Here is a 26,427-nt window from a genome sequence, read left to right on the forward strand (position 1 = left end):
ATAAATTTTAAAATCAACGTCATTGTTGATTTTTAAAATGTAATATTAGTGATGCTGTTCTTTAAATAATTACATAGTGATTGATGGAGGAAGAGGTAAAATAAACGTATAAAACATAAGTGTGGTTTTTTGAAAATTCTCAAAGTTAGAGAAGCAGACCCATGCACTACCAACAGGAGCTGCCACGGAGTAGGTTGTAGATCGTCAGCATCTTCGGCAGAAGATGTCGCCAGAGAAGCAGCAGGTTTCAGATCATCGTCAGCAGGCGGGGCTTCAGCAGGCGCAGGTTGTAGATCGTCAGCATCTTCGGCGGAAAAAGGCGGCGGAAACGCCGCTGTGCTCCTCAGACTGTCCTCGCCGCTGCAGCTGCTCAGGCAGCAACGCGACTGCAGCAACCGATCATCTCCGAGCGCATTGGAAACCGCCAGGGAACGAGGAAATAATAAAAGAATGACGAGTATTTAATGCAAATTAAATATTTTCCTATTTATTTCCATCCAAGCAAGTTAAAATCCCACAATAAATCACTTAAAAAATTTCTGTACAAGAGCTTTGAGCTCTGTATGCAAAGGTGTACCCGGCCTACATACACTTTCCCTACTATAATATATAAAGGCTTCAGCAAATCATTGAACAAATTGCTCAATCAGAAGGCCTTTTGAAACCTATAGATTAGTGACAAAAGATAGTTTACATCGAAAGAGCCAAAGATCTATGGAAGGAAATAAAAGAATTCCAGTCTTTTTCTATGAGTAATCTAGCTGAAACAAAACACTTCCCGGCATTCATGATCTCATGAAGCTCGTAAAAATCTCCTGAAAGTAGTCCCTGATTGTTGTATTGCTGTATCAAACTGTGCCTTTGGGCTCAGTATAACCTGAAGGCTTGTTAGGTAGTTCTATCTTGTTTCAGATTTGCTTATTTTCCCCTGGAAATGCCCTGAGAGATCCAAGCCACATGAAGAAAAGTGCAAAATTGTAATTCCCCCAATCTGCCAGGAGTAGTGACACAAGGGCGAAAGGTTGATAGTATTATTATTTGTCGATCATCATGCTGCCACATCTCAGCGAAAGGGTGGTATCTGGAAGTTGTTTGATAATTATCCGCTGCATCAAAGTTTGCTTTGGATATCCTGCAATGTGAGCTGAATATTAAAGCCTGAACTGCACTTCCAGATGATGCATAACAAATAACCTGATTCGGCATCTTCATATTCCGATGTGTGGGAACTAACGGGGCTATCAGCACCCATCGTCTGTGAAGGCGGCTGGCTCTGGCTCATGGTAGAATTTGGAATGGAAACTTTGCACATTTGGGTAACTTGCTTAACCTCTTCTACTTCTCGTGCATGACTGAGACTTGTTGTGCGGCTGAAACTTGGTTTCTCCTGAAATATATTTCAATTAAATGTTAGTGAATTTATGGGTATAGTCATTTATGGTTGATTACATCTATAAAAAAGAAACAAGCATCTTCATGCCTTGGCTACTTCCAATCAAGGTATAAAGTATCAATCTGTACTGAAGTTTCAGTTTCCAACCAGAATGGCATAGTTTCAGTAATGCTTTGGTGATACCAGCATGGTTCAAAGCATGCCGACATCAATTTATTTTAACTTGTTTACAATCAAGTATAAGTCTATAACAATTAGAAAGTCTATTGAATTAAAGAGTAAAAGCCCAACTATGGATCAAGATGATTGCAAATGTCTAGCAATTTGCTTTGACTTCTTAGTCAATGGTCTAAGGTAATGTAAGTCAATGAAATCAAAGTTCAACAACAATCCCAAGATAAATAACAAGAAGAAAAATGCATAATTCATGTCAATTTTAACATTGGGACAAAAATACCCCTAAATGTTATGTACTCTTAACTGTCAGACAGAAATAAGCAAGATAAACAAAGGAATCTCTAATGAGAATGCAAGTATTTGAATAGGAAAGTGAATTGCAACCTTGACTTCACGATAATGGACGAGGACAATGTGCATTAGATCCCTGCAACAGGAGATAAATCAATAAATATCTGGAGCGAATTAAGATTTACAGAAAATATAAATAGTGAGAATAAAGGTTCATGTGGAAAAAATAACAATAGTTAAGGGATTTAAGGCTACACAAAGATTAATCCAAAAAGAATTAAAGCAAACTTAATAGTCAGAAGTTAGCTACTAATTTAACAATAACCGTGCAAGGATTTTGATCTATTCAGAATTCCAACACTGAAGATTCAATGTCTATGGTTAACTGAGAGAGTTTGTGTACACATTGCAGTTCAACAGCATAGAAAACAACAGATAAGGCTTCTATCTTCATATTAGTGGATGTCATGCGTAGCTTATTTTTTTTAATAATTTAATACATAGTGGCTTATACAATGATGACTAATAAGAAAATATATTCAAAATTTTGAGATAAGACATAATACAAGTTTTAAAACAAAGACATAATACATGTTTTTTTTTTTGTAAACTTGGAAAAGCCCAGCCTTTGGAAATTGATTTTGAGCAACTTAATGTTGTGATAAATTTTGGATGACTTTTGACACTTCCAACAGAACTCACGCATTGTTTTTTTGAAAAGATGTCTTACACACATTAACACAAGAAAAAGTTAAAAAACAAACAAACTGATAAATAACAATTATCTAGATATGCTTGAAACTAACCAGAAAACAAAGGCAAGTAACCATCTACAAGTATAAAAAGCATATCTAATACATACTCTTCCAACATCCAATAACTGCGTCGTTGAAATTTTTCATTCTCTTCGCCATGAGCATAATAGCAATGAAGCATATCAACACTGCCAACCTGGAATCAGTAAGTTCAGTTTAGTTAAATTTGAAGTCAAACTCTAGGAAATTCATGTATAACTAAGTTTGCATCTACTAGATATCTAATTGACTTAAATAGAACTTAATAAATAGAAAGGAATTTATTTGAGAAAGTAAATGAAACTCTTAAGCATACTTCTTAGTATGTGGATACATCCATATCATGGCTATAGTATATCAAAAACATAATTGAAAAGCTACATTACAATATTACAAAACTAGACTAATTCTTTTTGCATCAACTTTCCACACAATCTCTTAACTCAGTTGACTGCCATGAATCTCATCAAATGATTTTAACTGCACAGAAGGCCACCAATGAAGCAAGGCAAAACTAAATAACAAAGGGACACAAAACCACAATGTGCTACTCATGGATATCAGGTGCACAAGGCAATTTTCCTTGAAACTGTTCCGGGGGTGATTCTATTTTGATTAAAATCAAAAGCAAGGTTTACAAGATACTATATCTAAAAAATCATGGAAGCACACAGTTACAAATTTCACCTACTTTTAGTCTCTCATGAGCCTCTTTCACAGTCTTTCCATCCTTTTTCTTTCTCCAGTTATGACCATCCTTCCTGAAGTACCTTGATACTTTTCTATCAAATAGGAATAGGGATCCACCTAATGAGAAGAAAAAAAATTACAATTCTTCAATATTTGAAATATGCTAAAACGGTGCAAACATATTAGTCTTTGAGTTAACTGATAACATTAACATCCATGAAATGACACGAAGCCCACATGAGAAGGGTGAATTGTGATTTAATTATTTTACAATAGTTATACTATATGTGCAAGCAAGTAAATTAAAAATCTAATATAACAAATAAATCAACAAGCACAACAACAAAACCATGCAAATTGCAACGTTTATAGTGGTTTGGCCTTGGTGACCCACTCAACTCCAAGTTGATAAACAAACACACTCTTCCAATAGAGTTTGATCACATTCAAAATTCCACATGTTTGTCCTGCTTATTTTGGGTCAGCTATATGAATTTTATCCATTGATCTATATCAAAGGTTATATTATTAATACTTAAATTAATCATTTTTTTTCATCAGTTGTCTTTTGTTTCCACCTCTAATAGAATTCAACTATTTTGGCTATAAAATATCACTCACCTCTCCTTTTGATCATCTATTTGAGCCAAACCTAATTGCTCTGGAATATTAGTATTCTTCGTTTATCATTCTATTAACTCCACACTTTCATATTAAAAGTCTCATTTATGCTATATTATATGTATTGCTTCCTCGTAGTATAACACTCAAATTCATCAAGCATAGCAAGTTGTACCACCTGTTATGAAAATTTTCTTGTATCCTGAGGTATGCAATGATCGCACAATCCTCCAAAAGGTCCTCTGCCTTTCTGCCTTGTTGGATATTAGCAAGCTGTAGCCAGCGTTATGAAAATTTTCTTTTATCCTGAGAGACGCAATGATCACATAATCCTCCAATCATCTCCCTTTCTTTCTTGTTGAATATTAGGTCCAAGATATTGAAAACTCATATTTTATCAATAAAACTGCATTTCACATAATTCATATTTTTCTACTTAATCTTAATAACCTTTGAATTTAATCTAATTACACTGTCCAATCAATTTATTAGAATCAGTTATTGCAATTTAGTCTCCATACATAAACAAATCTTGCATAAAAAGCTCAACTTCAAATATTTGTGTCTGCATAGTTTTGCTGCCCTTTTATTTGCTAGGTTAAATCAACGCATATATATAGAGAGAGAGAGATGTTATGCCGCACACCTTATGGCGCACACCCCGTGAACAGCTAATGTAATTTTTTTTAAAAATTTCTTTAGCTTAAATACTATACCCTATCCCCTAACCCTTAAACCCTAAGATCATATCGATTTTTCAGAAGAAGAACTGGATTCTGATTCTTATATAGATCGTATCAATTCCTATCAAAGAAAGACAGGTTTAACTGAAGCTGTTCAAACAGGCATAGGTCAACTAAATGGTATTCCCGTAGCTATTGGCGTTATGGATTTTCAGTTTATGGAGGGTAGTATGGGATCTGTAGTAGGCGAGAAAATTACTCGTTTGATCGAATATGCTACTAATCGATCTCTACCTGTCATTATTGTGTGTGCTTCTGGAGGAGCACACACAATAATGACAGGTAGAGATCGATTAGTAGTCTTTACTAGTCTAAAAAAAATTACACTAGGTGCTCATGGGGTGTGCACCATATGGTGTGCGGCACCACAAAATCCTATATATATATATATATATATATATATATATATATATATATATATATATATATATATAATCTCAATCTCACTTTAGAGATGACAATAGTTTGACTACCCACATTTTTAGATACTACCAAACTCAAATCTAATTAATAAACCACTACCCAAAACCAATTACCGCTACTTTAGATGATAAATGAGTATCCAACTTAAATGGGTAAAAATGCAGGTCTCCATGATTTTAAGTATACCTAATGATGACACCCTATTGACCCTAACCTAACTAGCTATTCAAACCCAACTTATATGGGTCAGGTATCCATTGCCATCCCTGTCTCATTGCTTTATGAATTAAAATTATATTTCATGACAAGTAGACATAGAAGCAAATTTGGAGCAAGTTAGACACATCAATAGAATATTTGAAATTAAAAATTAGAAAAAAGAATTGAGGGTAAGAATGATAAGCAAATCTGGAATCCAACTTAAACATGCCGAGTACTTGATACCAAATCACTAGTATATGTTGCCATCCCAATCTCACTTTATCCATCTCTACAAAATCGCAGACCACTGACAATGAATTGAAAATGAAAATCGGAAGCAAGTTAAACACATCAATAGAATATTCAAAATTCAAAATTTAGAAAAAAAAATGATTAGGGATAACCATGATAAGCAAGTTTGAAAAATATGGTTCGAAACATACTGACTTAAGCTACTCAAGATTCATATTTTGGCTCATAGATGAAACACATTATAAGTATAAAATCTCAACCAATAAGTACAATTATGAGGAATAAGCGAGATATTAAAAAATTTACATAGTTTTCATACTGGGAGGTTTATTTGGCGGTTCTGGTGCAATACGGAATTTCTTATAGTTTTGAAGTAATTCACAAATTTCAGCAGGGCGTAACCATCGATGTTGTGCTTCCACAAGCAATTGCTCAATATCTGCATATTCATTAAAAATATCCCCTCATAAGAGTAAACTAATAAAAATCAATCACTTACAGGAAGAAAGTGATGTATGTGTGTAACAAAAGGAAGGTGAGTGAAATAAGTACAAGAGAATGCTCAAGAAATTAAAATGACAAATACACTCAAGTCCCACTCAAGATGTTTTTTGTTGTGAAGAGAAAAATAGTTGAGCCGCTGCCATAAGTTGTTGTAGTAATGTATCCCACATCAGACAGGCAGGTGGTACTTATGTTATACTGGTATGAAATACTTGCATATATTGCATGACATGTTTAGTGTGATATTGTGTTTCAAAGCATAGCAAAATTGAACTTAGGAACTCAGAGCACACCAGAGCTAACTATTCCTTCACGAATGAAAACATATAACCGGCAACCAAATCAATTAGCTTAACAAAAAAAAGTGACCAAGCAGTGGATGACTGCAGAGTGAAGAGACAGATGGACAGAGGGTATCACAAGATGGAAAGACATATTATATCATAGTAGTCTAATCCCATAGCCAATACGTCATTTAGCCAATTCATGCAGTTCTTGGTGTGTAGGAAAACAGCAAATCATGTTAGGGGAATCATCAAATCACCCTTTGGTGCTTGGCAAAACTTAAAGGAAAATACAATATGCATCTTTGAAAACATTATGTTTTATATTTAATATATAATTACTCTGACAAGCAATGTGGTTTGTCTCGATATAAGCTTTATGAAATGATGAAATGAATTATAGTTGTCTCTGGTTTGTAACAAAAGAGCAAGTCACATGTCAGGAGAAATGTCCTGGCACAAAAAGGAAAATGCAATATCCATCTTTTAAAACATTATGTTTTACCCTAAGTACATAAAACTATTCTAATTCGGAATGAGGCTTGTATCATATCAGCTTAGGAAACTGATTAAAGGAGTAGAATAGTAGTTATACCTCCACAAGACACATGTTCCTACTGGCCATGTTATTTCTTGGACAGGTTTCACATGAAATGAAAATGGCGAGCAGATAAGCTGAGGTATTGCACTATCTGAGGCACTAGGTAGACACTATATTTGACAACTATATAATACATTCAAACCTTTATTCTTTTGATGGAAATAGCTGATTACTTAAAAAGAGGGCAAAGAAGTACAAATTCAAAAGTAAGTAGAATTATTATATCAAACTAACTTTTTGACCACCATGTTCGTTGAAAAGAAATAATAGCACATACTTTTTACTTTTGTGAGGTTATTATACTAAGTGTGGTATCATCAGGAAGAGGATAGAAGAGAAACATATGATGAAAATGAGCAGAGAGGTTAGTGTTGGTTAAAAAAACCATGTTTCTAACAATGTCATTTCCAAAATGAAGATTTAAATTACATGATTTAATGAAAAATTGAAAAATAAAATAAATTGGTTGCTTCGAATGCATTTTAATCTCTTAAAGATCCATCCAACGACAGCATGATTTTTTATTTATTATTTTTGCATTGCTTGTTAACATATTATATTTCAGGTATGCAAGCACCAAAAGTATCAAGTGTTCACCCAGGCTATGCATGATTCATCGTGCCTTGCTTCATTTTAGTGCATTTGATAACACCGGCTTATTAATAACAATGAAAAAAAATCCCAACTTTCATGTCTGTATTGCATGTACCAAAACATCTGGGTTGGAATATACAGTCCATTTATGGTAAGTATTTAACAAGTGGGATTTAGAGATTCATTAGCAAGTGAATAATATGGTAACTGATGTGGCATGTTGATTGGGTCAGTTAAGTACAATCTGAGCAATTACTAAATAAACATTATATGCAATAATTATGATTTTGAAAGCTCATGTATATATTTGCTACAATAAAAAATTTTGGACATATCTGTCAAATTCTTACTAAAAGTTTTGATCTGTTACAAACCCTGGTCCGGAAATAATTAACCCTTTAGTAGATTTACATATGCCAGCATGCTTGTGACTTTTATTCATTCAGGAAAAATCACATTAGAGACAGTGTGCCAATCACATACACTCTTGTATAAATTTAATGAAGCATTGGATCTAACCCTTGTCTGCATTACTAGCGGAGGATGCACCATTTATCAAAAAAGATATAAAGTTCCAAAAACCATAATAATAATTATAATTGATTCATCAAAATAAAAAAAGGATAAAATTCACGGGACAGAAAATTCTTCATTTCCTATGCCTTTTTCACATGTACTTCATTTGTGCAACTGCACTGCACGCATCGATCTCATCCCAAGGTAACAGAACAGAAAACAACAAAAAGAAGGAAAAAAAAAAGTAACCATCATCCGATGAATTGAAGAAACGAAAATTATATAACTGTAAAAAAAACATTTTTTCGCACAAGGAGACATCGAGCATCAGAATAACACCAAAATCAAGTCAAAAAATCTCAACAGGCATCTGAGAGAAGAGGAAAAAGTTAACAAAAAACAAGCAGAGAAAACCTCTCACCGAAAGATGTGTTTACTTCACCTCGTTTGGCGCCCGCCATCAATCGTCCTCGACAAATTATTCACCAAAATCACAACTTTCCTCGATATCCCATATCCTCCGCCATAATTGAGACACAGAGCTAGATCCACTGACAAGGTACCGAAAGAATAACTACCAAACCCGTTAAGTTCCAGGTTAAATAGCGAGAACTGATCGCGCGAAACTTCCTGGATGATCACCGGCTAGGGCTCCAAGTAGTAGATGCGCCACATCCACACACATCGATAGAGACAAAAGAGTGAACGTTCGGAGAAGGAGAGAGCCAGAGAAGAAAAGATTGGGCGATGAGCCGCCGAGATGGAAACGGGTGGGTGCGTGCGGGTGCAGTGCGGAAGCTTAGAAGGAGACGGCCATCATCGACGGCGGATTTACTTCATCCAACCGCATTTATTTATTTATTTATTTAATACTATATTAAATTTATTTACGTGGCCAGCCGTTTTACCAAAATACCCTTCTCTGGCCTGTTTGTCTTGCGGCCGTGTCGTCACCTGGAACCTCTTTACTCACTCACCAACAAGACTTCTTATTCAATGAGATCTGGGTCCCACCGTGGGTCCAGGTGGGTAGGTGCTAGGTATCGTCGTGTAAAGCGTGTGCGACAACTTGGGATCTACGTAAGGCGCGATGAAGGTCGTTTTCCTCCATTGCCTTTTGGGCCTTTCTCATTCAAAGGATCCCTGGATCCTCTCAAATAAGTAGGAGAACCGGTGCTCTTCCATTTCCAATCATTATCCGATGTGCTGGTAGATGGACGGCTAATAGCATGGTCAAGATAATTTAATGGAGACTCCGATAGAGTCGGCTTGTAGTGGATCCTACTGTCTTCTACCATTGCTCCAGGCAAACGGGATTGCCGGTTCAGCTCGGTCTGGCCGGTTCGGTTTGGTTCATTCTAGCTTGTTTTCGAAAAGGTCTAATACTCTGTCATCACAATAATTTAGAAATTTTAAAAGTTAGGTGGGTGGTGATTTAATAAATTAACCTAAGATTTTAGATTATTTTTAAAATATACTCTAAACTTTATTGTCTCTTTTAAAATTAATTTTTATCATTAAAATGCAATAAGAACAAAATATTTTTTATTGATAAGGTTCCTTAATTAAATTAATAATATTATTGTAAAAACTATTATAATATTCTTTTTTTGTTAAAATAATAATATCCATCAAACTTGATCAAGTCAATAGAGTGTATAATATTTGAAGTATTAAATTTTTCATTGACGAAATATGAAGATGGTTTTTTTAAAAAAGAGAGATAATATTTTTATATAATATTTTAAAAATATAGATGACGTCATGAGGTGGACAATAATAAATAAATTAGCAAGAATCTTCCACGTAGCAATATATCGGTGGGTCCCACACAAAAGGTAGGGACAGGGTGATGTAGGTTAGTGGACAATGGGTAGAATTGAGGGTTTTCTTTGAAACTTTGACTTAGAGAAGGTTGAAATTATTAAAATATGAAGGAGTCATTTTTGAATATTCACCAGTGGATAATCTTCGATGATTTCAAAAAATAAAAGGAGCTATTTTGAATTTTGCCAGTCGGTCGGCCAGGTGCTCTCGCTCGTCGGCGGCGCATAATCTTTTTCTCGGTGGGTTCATCCTCCGCCCCACTCGTTCCCATCTCGATCTGATCGTTTAGCAATGAATCGTGTGCTACAAACGCGCTTCTTCTCTCTCGCCAATGTTTGGTTCTTAGTCCCCTTCCACCTTACTGTTAATTTGAGATAATCGAAAATCCCTCCTTGCTTTCCTTCGCAGGTGTCCTTTTTGAAAGCCGCTTCGCTCTTTGCCGATGGATGGTACATATACCTCGCTATTTTGTCTTTTTTTTTTCTCTAAACAATTTTGTTTCCTGAAAAAAAATCATCTTTTTTTCTGATCTTCTTCTGCGATTGAAATTATTTGCAACCTGTGTTTTGGTATGGGAAACGATGATTCCTATGTGAAGATAAATAGACGACTTTTCTCCTCGAACTTGTATTCTGCTGTGTGTCAGGGTTACTTGTTAGGGAGGGGAATATGCAGATCACGGGGAACGAGATCACATATTTTAGAACTAATAAAAGTGGTCGTTTTGTTTCATTTTCCTGTTCTAAATGCTTTGTCCATACGATTTGGCTCGCATATAGCACAGACATCCTTTATTGTTACGAGAGCATTAGGGAGTAGGGACAATACATGATATGTCTCCATGATGTCACTAGTGTGTTTACGAGTCAATGTAAAGTGTCAGATAATTTACTCAATGGAAATCACACGCACAACAATGGAATTCCACGTTGCATTTTACATCTCGTGTGCCTAGTCAATAAGTGAATATAAGTTCAGCAAATCAACTTTTGGTGGGCTTGGATTATCCATGTGTCTATTTTTTTTTGCTGAAATTTGAACTAAATGTTAAACTCCGTGGTTGTTTTGATGTGATCAACCAACTTAGGTTAGGTCTTGTTTGGTTTTGATCCTTGTGTCTAAGTGTGTAGGAGCTTAGGAGCACAAGTCGAGCGGAAGACGCAGCTAGTGAGAAAAATGACACAAGAAGGGAGTCGACGGGTTCGGTGCATCCGAGGGACGAAAGGGCTACGGAAGAGTACACCGGTGGACGAGAAGAACGTACGCGACGTTCGAGGGACAAGAAGCTGGAGTGAAAGCCTGCTTGAGGAAAAGGTCGGAAATTGGGTTCGGGTGAGCCCTATTCCGATGGCCGAAATCACCCAGATCGTAGCAGCAAAGGAGCGAAAAGGAGCTGCAAGTGTTGCGAAGGCGCAAGGTTGTTAAAGGCGCCTCCGCGCCTTCTGTGGAAGGCGCCTTCCTCGATGAACAATGCGAAGGCGCCTTCCAAAGCTATGGAAGGCGCCTTCGGCCAGTCAAACTAGTCATTTGCAAGTGGATAAAGCTTTATCCACTTGCCACGCTGGAGGCGCCTTCCAAACCCTTTGGAGGCGCCTTCCAAACCCTTTGGAGGCGCCTTCCAAACCCTTTGGAGGCGCCTTCAACCTTCGGATGAGATTTCCCAGGGGCTGTAAAAAGACCCTTGGACCTAGGAAATCAACAACAACTTGAGATCAACTCTAGTTTTCATTTCTTAGCACATTCCTGAGCTTTTTAAGAGTGTAATAGGCTTCTCCGCCTACACGAAGGAGATCTTTCTGCGCTTTCTTTTGCCTTAGATTAACAACCACCTAGGTTGTAACCAAGTAATTCCTTTGTGTCTTTTTGATTTATTAGTTACTTAATTTCATTTGTATAAGTGTGCTACTAATCTGAGTTGAAGAACGAGGAAGGGTTTTATTTTTTTTATTTCAGGCAATTCACCCCTCCTCTCTTGCCGGCCCCGTTGCGCCAACACTAAATGCATTTATGAGTGCCATTTTTTTCCTTTTCACCAGTTGGAGCTGTAGTTCCACTTCCATCTGAATCCTGTTTCCTATCCTTGTCATGTTTATGAGAAACTACCCTTGTTATTATTTTTTATAGACTAGCATCTGCGTCGTTAAATTTCAAACTTACTTCCTGCAAGTATTAGACATATGTGTTTTCCTCTTCAATAGGCTTCTAATGTGTGGACTTCCACATCTAAAGGAAGTACCTTTTGTCCTAGTTGTGATTTAGCCTGTTATACTGCATCTGGTCTGTGCCTCCTTCATACATGTCAAGTCTTTCTTTTTTTGCTTTAAGTCATGAGCATTGCATGCAGTACAATTACTAAGCCTTTGATTGGTTATTTACAGCTCTAAGTTTGTCTTTCAAGATTAGCTTTTGTTTTTTTTCTTTTTTATCTAAAACCTTTAAGCTACACATGCAGTTCAGGTCATGGAGTTGTCAAACTGCAACAAGGCCATGTTAGCCTACCATCTAATAGGAGAGTTGTCTGTGGATTTAGTTCTTGTTCTTTGTCCCAAGGTGTGTATCAGCTCTCTCTACCCTATGTTACCTTATAGCAAAGGACAAAAGAATTTATGTTCAAATAAATCCTTGATTGGCTCTTGTTTGCCATTAGTTATGCAGCAGATATTAGAAGCCTCGTATCAAAAGAGTTTTTCACCTATAACTAACCTGATTTGCCACCTTATTTATAATCAGACCCATTGTGAATTCTATCCCCTTCATTGTAGTATGCTTTCCAATATATTATGTAGCTAGAATTACTTCTTAGGAGTCATCCGTCGATAAATCAACAGTTAAGATCTTCCATGGGTCACAAGTTCCAGCACTATCTTATATTTGCTCTTCTACTAATTGATATCAATTAATGTAGTTCCAATTGGTTGTATGATTTGAGCATGTATTTGATTAGCACAATTTTTTGTTCGATTCAATTCTCCAACAAATATAAATTTTCAGTGAGCTGAATGAGTTTGGCGGGCTGAGTCAAGTAGGCAGGCTAGGTAGATTGAGTGGACTTATGGGCGGGCAAGTTGGAGAAGTTGAGTGGATTTAGGAGTGGGGGGACATAGTCATTTAGTTGAAAGAATAACATTTTTACAAACAAAGCATAGGAATTAGAATGGTCTGTTTGTTTTATTTATATGAACCGAACTAAAGCATACATATTCCTCTGCCATTCTCTACGAATAACCAATTCTATTCCCTATCAATTTTATTCCACATACCAGTCATATCATAAGTATCTCATTATAAGGGATATAATTTTGCAGTCATCAGTACTAAGCTTCTTTGCTATTTGTTTATCAGCATAAGTTAGCATACAAGCGCACATAACTAGAATTGTTTTTCTTTATCTGGTTTAGGTCAGACATATGTATTTAGATGTAGTGGATATCGAGACCAAGTGGAAGTTTGTTTATAGTTTTTACGGAAGACCCTCCTACTTCAAGATTTTTTTTATATGTCCGATGTAGGACAATTAGAAGTCTAAGATGTTACTTGTTCTTCTCTACTACTTTCCCATTCAGTTGTTTTCTTAGAAAGATATGCAATGGTGAACCATGTTATGTCATATGTTCTATCGATTCTTGTTATTTCGTGTTGTGAATTCCAGACCACAAGAACTATTTGTTTCAATATGTATCAGGACTGGTATTTATCTTGATTTCCTTCTTTTGTTATCACTGCAGATTTAGCTAGCAAGAAATGTGCACCATGTAATGCAAAGGATTTACAAGCAATGTCTGAGCAATCAGCTAATGAACTACTTGCACAGGTTCTGTATGATCTTCTGACTTATTTTTGTTTATAAAGCTAAGAAGTATTGTGTAGCTAATTATTCTCTTGATAGTAATTTATTCTACAACTCAAAATATGGACACTAGCAAACCTCATATCTCATATTCTGTCTTCACTTTTTACAAGGCATGTTTCTGATGCTTGTTTGATAAAACAGGTTCAGGGATGGGGATTGCTAACTGAAGGAGGTATTCTGAAGTTACACCGATCATGGAAAGTGAAGAGCTTTACAAAAGGATTGGAGTTCTTTAAACTTGTAGCAGAAATTGCTGAGGCAGAAGGTTGTGTTAAAACCTCTTTAATACTTTTTTTTTCTTTTGTAGTGATATATAATACAAGTAGGATGTTTGAAATGAATGAGAGTAGGGTGTTCTATAAAAAAAAAAAAGAGCAGCCCGATGTACGAAGCTCTCGCCATACGGGGTCTGGGAAGGATCCATTGTACGCAGCCTTACCTTGCTTTTTGCATGAGGTTATTATCAGGATTTGAACCCGTGACCATTTTAGGTCACAAAGCAACAACTTTAGAGTAGGGTGTTCTATATGATTGTAAAATACTTTTAAAACTTAAAGGAAAATTCTACAAAATGACAAATAGACCTTCTATGGTACATGGAGCTGAATGTTGAGTTATGACTCGAACACATGAGCAGATATGAGAGTTGTAAAAATAAGGATGTTAAGGTGGATGTATGGACATATGAGGATAGACAGTATAAGAAATGAAAATATTAAAGAGAAAGTTGAGATTGCATCTATTAAGGAAAAATTTGAAGAGACACGTTTAAGATAGTACGGACATATACTCAAACTGATAGATCGAATGGGTGCGATAGAGGGGGGTGAGGGGTGGATATTGCGCCTTTTTTTTAAAAACTTTTCTTTTCCTTTGAAGTCAAAGTTGTACACGGCGGAAAGTAAATAGACACGTTTGTTTATTTCGTTCGAAGTCTAGGTCGACTCCTACTCGAAGGCTCGCGGTCCTTGACCGCACCGATGAGCAATCCACTAAGATTCTTCTTCCCGAAAACCTCTGAAAGAAGTAATTCGTACAAAATACAATGATATAAGATAGTAACAACCTACTATCTTATATAAGATTAAGTGCAATACAAAAACAATAAAATATGCCGACTATGTGTAGGAGTTGAAGTTTAGTCGGCACTTGTTTGCGTGTAGAAGAATTGTAGAGCAGTCGCACGAGCAGCACTAGCACAGAATTGAACCACAACATATTGCATTACCAGCCTCAGACCTCGAGCTTCAATTTATAAGATCGTCGATGTTCGGTCGATCGATCCCTATGTTTGGTCGACCGAACCTGCTCCCTTCCTTCCTGGCTGAGATCCGATTGTTGATTCGATCTTCGGCATTAACTGCTCATTAAGGGTTCGGTCGACCGATCCCATTTTTCGGTCGACCGAACTTCCCTGTTCGTCAAGATTTGCTGAGATCCACATTTACTGTGCATTAATGGTTGATTGGTTCGGTCGACCGATCTTACGGTTCGGTCGACCGATCAGCTCAATTTCCTTCTGCTTCTGATCGATGTTGATACTGTGCTGAGTCATCAGGGTTCGGTCGACCGATCATGGCTTGATCGGACTCGTTCTGTTCTGGTCTGATCTGAACACTGCTTTGATCTCTTCTTGTTCGATCGACCGATCTTCCGGTTCGGTCGACCGATCCAGCCGGACCTACAACACAGTGTTTGACAGGAAAGAATCCTGCAAAACAGATGTTAGCACAGTAATAATATTACAATGCATGAGTAATATAAAAGACAGTAGAACTCTCTTGATCTCAACTTTGAAACCTTCCTGCTTTCTTCAATTGGATCAGCGACCTAAGGTTGTTCCCTACAGGAACCCGACCTCACTGTCGCTCCTTTAGTTGTTTACCTCAACCTACCTGTCAAACTTAGATCCTCCAGATATAGTTTGGACTTTTCACTTAGCTTTGATCAGCTCGCCAAGACTTTTTCCTTGATCTTCGGTCCTCCAGACCTCTTGATCGCACCGCCAAGCGTCGGGTCCCCTTGACCCACTTGGACTTGCACCTGGGTTCCACGATCTGTTAAGATTTCTCCCACCTAGCCTCCAACTAGGTCTTTCCGATTGAGTAAACAGCCTGCACACTCAGTCAACTTGTTAGATCACAACAAGACTTAACTTGAACCTTTGACAACATCAAAACTTAGGTTTGATTTTGGTACAACTTGTACCAACAATCTCCCCTTTTTGATGTTTGGTAACCAAGGTTCAAAGTTAAGTTAAAATATGCAAAATTTAATCAAGCAATTAAACTTTTAATTCTCCCCTGAGTTAAACAACTCCCCCTGAATTCACTATCTCTCCTCCTTTGACGCACATCAAAAATAGGGGAAGACCTCAAAGTCATGTAAAAACAATTAAGGTCAAAGAAAACCTTTGAGTACAAAAAGAAAATTCTAAAAAATTGAAAACATGTATAAAACCATTACTAAGTTGTAATTTTGAAAGAAGAATAGAAATTTTGAACACAAGAAGAATCTCTGACAAATTAAGGAAATTGAAAAATTTATACCAAGGTAAGTTATTATTACTTTGAAAACCATTTGGAAAATAAAAGGTAAATTTTAGGGATTAGAATGTTCACAAACTAAAAAAATTTGTAGATATAAATTTGAAAATTTTTAGAAATGTGAAAATTTCTACTAAGGTAAAACTTTTTGAAATATTCCGAAAAAGTTTTTAAAAATGAAGTTAAAGATGAATTTTGAAAAACATAGAAAGATACATAATTGTGAAAATTTCGACGAAGGTGAATTTTTAGAAATATTTCGAAAAAAAATTTTTTTTAAAAAATTCAAAATAAAATTAAAAAAGAAAAAGTTTTTAAAACTTTTAAAATAGTCGTAAAAAAATAGCTCAAAGCTCCCCCCTAAAATTGATGACAACCTAAAAAGTCCAAGCATGGTTAGAAAGACTAAGGAAAAAATGTCCTTATGATGAAATGTCCAACTATTATACGAAGCTAACTAACTACCACAAGATAGCAGCTATTGACGGTTGATCAATTTGAGTATTTAGTACTAACTAGGTTGTACTAGCTAGTTGACTCAAATTGATCCATGTATATTGTTTAAAGCCCAGATTTATAGTGATGCACTAACATAAACATCTGAAATCTTAGGCTAGGTCCTAAGCATCTCACCCATTCTAAGTTATCAAGCAAGGGATCCTACTGTGCTTGTGAGATGCTGGCTCCTAGAACTATAGGATCATGCAATTCTACGGTAGGTCCTAGGCTACTCCGAAAAAAAAATGAAAATATTTTGAAAGAGTTTTGAAAACCAAAATTTTAAAAAAGGAATTTTTACAAAAATATATTTTTGAAAATTACTAAGTAATATTTTGAAAGCATTTTAAGAAACCTATTTTATAAAACACAACCAACAGTCATGCAAAAATTAGTGACCAGAAATACAAATTACTAGTACGAGGTCCAAATATACATAAGTCTGATAACACACACTAGTCCAGAAGTAAATATAAAGAGTCAGGTATCAGGAGGTGGAGGATCATGGGCAGCATGAAAATAGCCAACATCCTAGTCTTCTGTGCCTCCAACGTCTCTACTCGTCTAGTTATATCCTAACGAAAATCTGCTAGCTGGTCCTGAAACATCGTCTGAAGAGAGTCGAAACGACCAAAAATATCGTCTCGGAGCTGACTAAGGATCATGAAACTGAGGAGGAGGGGTTGTAGATGAGGTCGCCTGAGCGGCATCAAAGACTGCAGTCTGGGAATACTCAATAGCTAATGGCGGTATATAAGGCTCCTCTACAGCAATGGGAATGTCCTCAGCATCCACTGCTTCCTCGACCGGTGCAATATAGTATGGATGAGTACGCTTGTAAACCAGACCCTGAGGACTAGTCTTAATCCCAGCCAAGGACATTTGACGAACACCAATAAGGTCAAAATCAGATAACTCAATCAACTCACCATGCCTAACACCTACTCCTAAGGTGAAAGCTGTAAGGATATGACAATGAATCATGTGTACCTTGAACGAGGTACTATAGCCAGAGTAGTAGATTATGGACTTAAAAACCCAATAAACAAAATCTATATCTAGTTTATGCTTAAGGACATACATCAGAAAAAGATGAACAGGACGAAGAACTGCTTGATCTCTGTATGAAAGAGGATGAATGCATGAGACGACCATTTTGTATAATGCATTGTCATTTAAGCTTAGTGGGACGGAAGACATCTTCCTTGGTCGAGGACCTTGAAAGAAATCAGCATACATGAGGTCTAGTGTGAGATGGGAAAATGGATTAGGCAAAATGTCAGGATACGATGGATAAGGAAAGATCCGGGTAGTTGAGGGACGCATGCGTAAGAAACGAGAAAGTATATTAAAATCAAACCACATATCCCTCGAAGCAACTCTAGTTTTAAAATGATATGTATCAATCTCACATAAATTATGATAAAATTCAGTACAAAGTGTGAGATTATATGCATGCCTACAGAGAACCAGACTGTTTAACGAGTAATGGTATATAATATCGACTATTTCGGGACAGTAGGTTTGATAAAATGGTAGATCAAGGCATCTAATACCCACAACTAAAAAAGTCTTGTTGGAAAAAGATTGATGCAAGTCTTCTATGGAGAATCTAGGGCCTTGGCTGGGATTTGAGGAGCTAGCCTCCTTTTGGGCAAGTTTACGCAGTTTTTCACTAAAAAAGAGAATAAAAAATAAGTAAATATGCGAAAAGAAAAAACTGAACTTCAATTCATACCGAGGCATGGCTTGTGAACGCAGAAACTCGAAAAATCGTCGAATAGATGTGGAGAAATAGGAAGGGAGAGTTGAATGAAAGATTTCGGTTCTGTGGGTGTTATATAGACCTCGATCGGTCGACCGATAAACGGTTCGGTCGACCGATCCAATAAATTCGCTGTCATCCGAAGCCGAGTGTTGGATGTTCGGTCGACCGATCCAAGGGGTTCGGTCGACCGATAACTTAAAGATGCACGGTTTTCCGTGCACCAACACGGAGTGAACGGTTGATCATAAAGTATTCGGTCGACCGAATACAGTGATCGGTCAACCGATGAATTTATTATTCATCCATTTAAAAAAAATAAAATTGACTGGTTCAAAACAAAGTTTGTTCAATCGACCGGTAAATATGATCGGTCGATCGATCCTTTTTTTTCTTTTTTTTTAATAATTTAAGTTTTAAAATAATTTTAATTAAGTTTTAAAAAGATTTTAATTAAGTTTTAAAAAGATTTTAAGTAAGTTTTAAAATGATTTTAAATTAAGTTTTAAAAATAATTTTGATTAAGTTTTAAAAAGATTTTAATTAAGTTTTAAAATGATTTTAAATTAAGTTTTAAAAATAATTTATTAAGTTTTAAAATGATTTTAAATAAGTTTTTAAAATATTTTAAATAAGTTTTAAAAATATTTTAATTACGTTTTAAAATGATTTTAAATTAATAATTTTGATTAAGTTTTAAAAATAATTTTAATTAAGTTTTAAAAAGATTTTAATTAAGTTTTAAAATGATTTTAAATTAAGTTTTAAAAATAATTTATTAAGTTTTAAAAAGATTTTAATTAAGTTTTAAAAATAATTTATTAAATTTTAAAAATAATTTATTAAGTTTTAAAATGATTTTAAATAAGGTTTTAAAAATAATTTTAATTAAGTTTTAAAAATATTTTAATTCAGTTTTAAAATAATTTATTAAGTTTTTTTTTAAAATAATTTTAATTAAGTTTTAATTATTGAATTATTTAAAAAGGTTGTTGAACCCATGTTAGATTCAAACTTAGCTTTGGGTTAATCAAGCATGCTTTCTAAGGATAAGTTTTCAGTTCAGTGGCGAGGCTTATGACCTTCTTGTGTATCAATGGTAGACCACTTGCTGAAGATTTTCCAAACTGTTCCCGCTCAAAGAACTTAATACTAAATTTTGGTCTAACTAGCCCATGTTTGACTGGGGTAGCTTCGGTCAGATCCATTAAGTCTAGTGCACCAGGTAGAATACACAAGATTCAGCCTAGACATGCCTTCGTCAAAGTTTCCTTGACGTACTATCATCCCAATCCATTCCGATGCTATGTTGTAGGGTTTGGTAAACCTTTTTTATCTAACCGTTCTAAGCATAAAGCAAACCTAATCCTAAATGTATGAGTTTGGTTAATCATGTTGGTTGAATTGTCTTTCTAGTTGCTCCCCCTGAGTCATAGCTTAGATAAGGTCTATCTAAGTAATGAATTTGACTCTTAGGGACCAAGTAGATGTTTGTTTTAATTGGTTTGGTTAAATATTTTGTTCGGACCCATGCTTGGACTTGACTTCTAATATTTTGGCTAATTAATGACAAATATGATTTGTTGTTTGTTTGTTTAGGGTTGTAACCAAGTCCTGATTTGTTGTACACAGCTCGTTGCGATCCAGGTACCATATTTAGACACTTGGATCCCAGTTCGAACTTTTCCAACGTTTTCTTGAGTCACTTGACTTGACCCTTCAAGTTGGAATTCTCTTCCTCAAGTTTTTCAACTTGAGTTGAGGTTCCGACTTGAACTTGGTTAGTCGAATCACTTAAGTTAACTTGTTGCTTAAGGTGGTCTATTTCCTTAAGTAAAAAGTTATTTTGTTTTTCAAATTTTGACAATTTTCTAAACAAACATTTAACTACTTTCAGCAAGTTATACTTAGAATAAATCGTTACCATATTTGGATCTTCTGATTCGTGGCTTCCCTCGGAGTCAATGTCGATCTCGGTCTCGTACTCCTCGTCGGACTCGGAGTTGGAATCTTCGTTTCTTGCCATAAAAGCAAGATGGCTCGAATGCTTTGTATGCTCCATGTCGGATTCGTCGGAAGAAGTCTCGTCCCATGTCGCTTAAAGAGCCTTCTTTCGTCTTGTTGATTTAGGCCTTTCTTCCTTCCGATTTGGGCATTCGTTTTTGAAATGCTCCTTGTTGCAACCGTAACAAATCATTTCTGATTTGTTTTGGGTCTGGTTGAGAGGTGTCTTTTTGGCAGTTCTTCTGAATTTCTTCTTTGTCAGAAGTCTCCGGACCATGTTGACCAGTTCTTCTTTATTTGTCGAGTCAAAGTCTGACTCACTTTCTGACTCGATCTTTGTTTTTGATTTTATTTCCTTGCTTGGACCTGCATACAAAGCAACTTCTTTCTCGACATGGCTGTTAGATTGTTCGTGTAATTCCAATTCACAAAATAATTCATCTAACTTTAGAATTGAAAGATCCTTAGAAACTTTGTAAGCATCTACAATTGATGCCCACAGAGTATTCCTCGGAAAAGCATTCAGCGCGTACCTTATTGTGTCACGGTTTTTCAAGTTGTGTCCGATCAGATGTAGGCCATTTAGGATGTCCTTCAGTCGGGCGTGTAGTTGCGAGGCCGTTTCTCCGGGAAACATTTTAATGTTAAACAAGTTATTTAAAAGTAAATCTTTTTTATTTACCTTAGATTCGTCAGTCCCTTCGTGTAGTTTGACTAGAGAGTCCCACAGTTCTTTAGCATTGTCGTAGGGACCGACTCGGTTCAACTCCTCCATTGTGAGCCCACATTGAATGGTATTGATCGCTTTATAGTTCAATTGTGCCTTCTTGATCATTGGGGGAGTCCACTCTTCTGGTTCTAATAGTGTTCCGTCTTTTGTCGGAGGAGTATAGCCTTTTAAGATAGTGAACCAAAGCTCAATATCGGACTTCAAGTAACACTCCATTCTATTCTTCCAATAACTGAAATTTTCTCCTTTGAATAGTGGAGGCTGGACAGCACTGTATCCTTCTTGATACGAGTTCGACATCCTTGCAAGAAAAGAATTAAAGAAAAAATATTTCCAAGACTTTCGTCTTGGGATTAGTAGTGCTTGAAAAATAGAGATGAGAAAAAAATTCTAAAAGAAAAGAAAAAGTTTTAAAAAAAATGCTTTGAAAAACGGTTAAGTTATTTCAGAGCTTACGAGGTTTTGATACCAATTGATAGATCGAATCGGTGCGATAGAAGGGGGGGTGAATATCGCGCCTTTTTTTAAAAAATTCTAAAAGTAAATAGACACGTTTGTTTACTTCGTTCGGAGTCTAGGTCGACTCCTACTCGAAGACTCGCGGTCCTTGACCGCATCGATGAACAATCCACTAAGATTCTTCTTCCCGAAAACCTCGGGAAGAAGTAATGCGTTCAAAATACAATGATATAAGATAGTAACAACCTACTATCTTATATAAGATTAAGTGCAATACAAAAACAATAAAATATACCGACTATGTGTAGGAGTTGAAGCTTGGTCGGCACTTGTTTGCGTGTAGAAGAATTGTAGAGCAGTCGCACGAGCAGCACTAGCACAGAATTGAACCACAATTGATTACATTACCAGCCTCAGACCTCGAGATTCAATTTATAAGATCGTCGATGTTCGGTCGATCGATCCCTGTGTTCGGTCGACCGAACCAGCTCCCTTCCTTCCGCTGAGATCCGATTGCTGATTCGATCTTCGGCATTAACTGTCCATTAAGGGTTCGGTCGATCGATCCCATTTTTCGATCGTCCGAATAGGCTCCTTCCCTGTTCGTTAAGATTTACTGAGATCCGCATTTACTGTGCATTAATGGTTGATTGGTTCGGTCGACCGATCTTACGGTTCGGTCGATCGATCAGCTCAATTTCCTTCTGCTTCTGATCGGTGCTGATACTGTGCTGAGTCATCAGGGTTCGGTCGATCGATCATGGCTTAATCGGACTCGTTCTGGTCTGATCTGAACACTGCTTTGATCTCTTCTTGTTCGGTCGACCAATCTTTCGGTTCGATCGACCGATCCAGCTAGACCTGCAACACAGTGTTTGACAGAAAAGAATCCTGCAAAACAGATGTTAGCACAGTAATAATATTATAATGCATGAGTAATATAAAAGACAGTAGAACTGTCTTGATCTCAACTTTGAAACTTTTCCGGTTTCTTCAGTTGGATCAGCGACCTAAAGTTGTTCCTACAGGAACCCGACCTCACTGTCGCTTCTCCAGTTGTTTACCTCAACCTACCTGCCAAACTTAGATCCTCCAGATCTAGTTTGGACTTCTCACTTAGCTTTGATCGGCTCACCAGGACTTTTTCCTTGATCTTCGGTCCTTCAGACCTCTCGATCACACTGCCAAGCGTCGGGTCCCTCCGACCCACTTAGACTTGCACCTGGGTTCCACGATCTGCTAAGATTTCTCCTGCCTAGGCTCCAATTAGGTCTTTCTGATTGAATAAACAGCCTGCACACTCAGTCAACTTGTTAGATCACAACAAGACTTAACTTGAACTTTTGACAACGTCAAAACTTAGGTTTGATTCTGGTGCAACTTGCACCAACACAAACGACCAATAAATTCTCGCCTAATGTGAAACTATGCAAATACACACATTAAACAAGGAACAAGGAAAAAGGAAGATCAAAAAAGACTTGATTAGTAACAATAAAATAAGATCAAATTTATTGAAGTATAGATGATGATATAGTAGGGAGTGGAGCTTAATGGCATAGAAGGATCCATATAACCGACCTCACGTAGTCGGATAAGACTTGGTTGTTGTTATTGATATGGTCTAAGTTTTCTCTACAACTTGCATACAAATAATTTTCCCTATAAATTCATGCATGTTTATCTTACTTTTTTTAGAGTCTAAATGTTTGTCTTACCTTTTGCAATTCTAGCAATCCAGTATAGATCTGTTTATAATTCTTTCACCTCCAGTTAAACGATGTCATATGTTTTACTATGTCATCTTTCCATCAAGTAACACTGTTAGGCTATGTTTACTCAAGAGTGTGGATGAGGAAAGGAAAGGAATCAACTATGGAAAGTTATCTTTGGAGGAAGAGAAAAGAAATGGTGAAGAAATCTTTTCCTTTGCACACTTGTTTACCTTGATAGAGGAAGGTGAATACTTATGATGTAATTTTGTAAATCAAAAAGGGTGCATGCGTCATTTTTTTTTGGTACATAGTGTAATTTTATGAGTTAAAAAGGCTACATGCGTCATTTTTTTTGGTATATGGTGTAATTTTGTGAATGCAAAAGGGGTACATGCGTCATTTTTTTTTCCATCTGCTGCTTTTCGTCCGATTTTGAGGTGATCGATTTTGGCTCAAAAATTATCCGCGGATGGATTGCGTTACTTTTCCTTCGGAAAATTTTAATGAAGTAAACGACGGAAACTTTTCCAGGAAACTTTTCCTTAATTTTGCTTTCCACTCTCCCAAGTAAACATAGCCTTAGTGCTTCGAGGTAATACAAGAATTAAGAAACTTTAGGGATGCACTGTTTATTTTAAAATTGAATTGAATGCCTTATTTACTTGTAGCAAAGAGAAAAGAAAGAGAGGAGAAATGAAAGGGAAAGATCTTATTTATTTGGAAGAGAAGGAAAAGAGTGAGGACTAAAGGAGTATATGATCATGGTGGTAGTGTTGGTCACTAACAACTATCGACAACTGACAATTACCAAATTCAAGCCATTGGCAATCACTGGCAACTTTCGGTAACTGACAACGTTGTGTTTGATGATTATTGCCAATCAACTGCTAGTAGTTTGTCGATAGCCAACAATCTGTAAGTGTTGGCTGATGGTGATCTGGTAGTTGCTTCTGACAGCTGAAGGTCTGATAGTCATCAGCGACATTATTATAGGAAAAATAGGAAAGAAATATTCACTTGATGGATTCATCAATGAGGCCTTACCAATGGTCGATGGTCAGCGCCGGGATACAAAATGGATGGGGAGGAGGAAAGGGAAAGATAGGAAAATCTTATTTACTTGAATGGATTCATTGACAGAGAGAAATGAATCGAGAATCATTTTCTCAATCTGCGCTTTCAACTGAAATTGATTTGTTCAAAAACCAGAGGGACTGGAAAAAGGAAACAAAATGTCACCCCCCAACCACCGGCAGTTTTAGTCTACTGTTAGTTAGTCGACAGCGATCACCAGACCAACAATAAGTGTCCTTCGAAGATTACCAGACGATTGCCTACAGGTTGTCAAAGGTCATTTGCAATTGTTGGACCTCGGCTGGCCAATTGTTTGTGATCGCAAGTATTGGATTTCTGGTTGCAATCCATCAGTGACGTTCAGCAATCACCACTTTTTTTTTTTTTCCTCTTTTCCCGCGTAACTAAATAAGCCCTAGAAGATCAGGATGAACTAATTGTTATTGTCAGTCCTTGTAAAAAAATGAATGATTTCAAATTACCATAAAAATAATTTTCTTTGTACATCTCCTGACGCAGATGCTCTTTATGCAGGTCATCATCCTGATCTTCATCTGGTTGGTTGGAATAATGTCAAAATTGACTTGTGGACTCATTCAGTTGGTAAGTTTTAATGTCATTATATAATAGATAGGTTTTCATGGTTAAATGGGCTTCTTCAAATTGCTTGTGGCCACCAATCTAGCAAGTCTAAGAGTGCATGCTTCTGATCTTTTAACACGAAGCTTAGCAGTTCCTTCCATTGATTGTTTTACTGGTGCATTTAGTTTCCGTTGTTTTCTCTGTAGAATATCACATAGTTCAGTTCATTTTTTATTTTTCATAACGTATACTTCACAAGTGTATCCACTGATGGTCAATCATCTACCGCATCAATTCATATATTCAGACAACCACCTTCATATATTGCAAGCCAACAGAAAATCCAATAAAAATGAAAGAAATTTCATATTTGATATATTGCATCAGTACCGGATAAAACCTTCTCAGTTTGCTTTACACAATTGTCTTAAAAATCTATTTTTAGTTTGACAAGATATTTATTGATGCATTTTATAGTTGTTTTGATACATCCTTGTGTTGATTTCTCAGAATTATTTTATATGTTTTTAGCACTCGGATTTGATTAAAAGTTAATGGTTAAATTGTCATTTTTTAATATGTGTTATTAATAATATATGCTGGCCACACATAGTCCTTATTCAAAATTTGCACATTACTATCTCCATCTTGACAGTCAATTAAGTTTTAGTTAAACTCGATTAATTTATGAAAAGATGGACATCAACATGATAAATGTTTTTCCTCTTTTCTTTTGATATATTCAAGTTTTCTTTTAACTAGACTTGATTTAGGCTTGTAACTTAGTGTGGGAATTAGTAGAAAAAAACCAATTCACTTTCATGAGATTGATACTCATGTGTCCTTATCGAAAACTATGTTATATACTTCTTGCTATTGGATTTATCTTTCTGAAAGTTCCTTTTCCTCTCATGTTGTGTAACATAAATGTTTGTTCAATATGTAGGAGGGCTTACTGAGAACGACTTTATTCTCGCTGCAAAGATCAATTCCCTCAAGATTGAACATCTTCTGAAGAGAAAAACCGCGCGTTGAATGCTACACGCATGCCTCACGGTCTGTTCTTCGTGTATCTTTCATATCTGTAGTCTCTTAAAACTTTTGCCCCAATGCTTGTAGTTTGCATATTATTCATGGTCGGACGAGTTACGAAACCATTTGGATGAGTATGCATATTTATAATCGATCGACATCGCCTACCCCCTACTTTCTCCACCATATTTATGTGGAAGTTGTACAATGTTTTCACTCTTTATCCAATATTGTGCTACCTTCTATCACTTCTTTTGCTTT

The 26,427-nt window shown here is 36.2% G+C and overlaps 2 protein-coding genes across 6 annotated transcripts; one reads left to right on the forward strand and one right to left on the reverse strand.

Moving 5' to 3' along the window:
• Positions 1 to 504: 504 nt before the first annotated feature.
• LOC121971714 (calmodulin-binding transcription activator 2-like) lies at positions 505 to 8,915 on the reverse strand. Of its 2 annotated transcripts, none has more exons than XM_042523112.1 (7): positions 8,527 to 8,915; positions 5,905 to 6,024; positions 3,347 to 3,462; positions 2,724 to 2,812; positions 1,955 to 1,997; positions 1,195 to 1,387; positions 505 to 1,132 (listed from the first exon to the last, which is right to left on the reverse strand). In XM_042523112.1, exons 1-7 carry the CDS (start codon positions 8,543 to 8,545, stop codon positions 1,035 to 1,037), a joined length of 678 nt encoding a protein of 225 aa, XP_042379046.1. In that variant the 5' UTR covers positions 8,546 to 8,915; the 3' UTR covers positions 505 to 1,034. The 2 variants fall into 2 exon arrangements, with proteins under 2 accessions (XP_042379046.1, XP_042379045.1); XM_042523111.1 differs by having other exon boundaries at positions 8,506 to 8,895.
• A 1,102-nt stretch (positions 8,916 to 10,017) lies between these two features.
• On the forward strand, positions 10,018 to 26,320 carry LOC121971715 (pterin-4-alpha-carbinolamine dehydratase 2, mitochondrial-like). Of its 4 annotated transcripts, none has more exons than XM_042523114.1 (7): positions 10,018 to 10,150; positions 10,320 to 10,360; positions 12,369 to 12,461; positions 13,637 to 13,722; positions 13,903 to 14,026; positions 25,087 to 25,155; positions 26,081 to 26,320. In XM_042523114.1, the coding sequence occupies exons 2-7, from the start codon at positions 10,354 to 10,356 to the stop codon at positions 26,167 to 26,169; spliced, it is 468 nt and encodes a 155-aa protein (XP_042379048.1). In that variant the 5' UTR covers positions 10,018 to 10,150; positions 10,320 to 10,353; the 3' UTR covers positions 26,170 to 26,320. The 4 variants fall into 4 exon arrangements, with proteins under 4 accessions (XP_042379048.1, XP_042379049.1, XP_042379047.1 ...); XM_042523113.1 differs by having other exon boundaries at positions 10,088 to 10,244; positions 12,364 to 12,461; XM_042523115.1 differs by lacking the exon at positions 12,369 to 12,461 and having other exon boundaries at positions 10,056 to 10,150.
• The last annotated feature ends 107 nt before the right edge of the window (positions 26,321 to 26,427 follow it).

Source organism: Zingiber officinale, chromosome 4A, assembly GCF_018446385.1.
Source record: "Zingiber officinale cultivar Zhangliang chromosome 4A, Zo_v1.1, whole genome shotgun sequence".
In the NCBI taxonomy this organism is placed as follows: domain Eukaryota; kingdom Viridiplantae; phylum Streptophyta; class Magnoliopsida; order Zingiberales; family Zingiberaceae; genus Zingiber; species Zingiber officinale.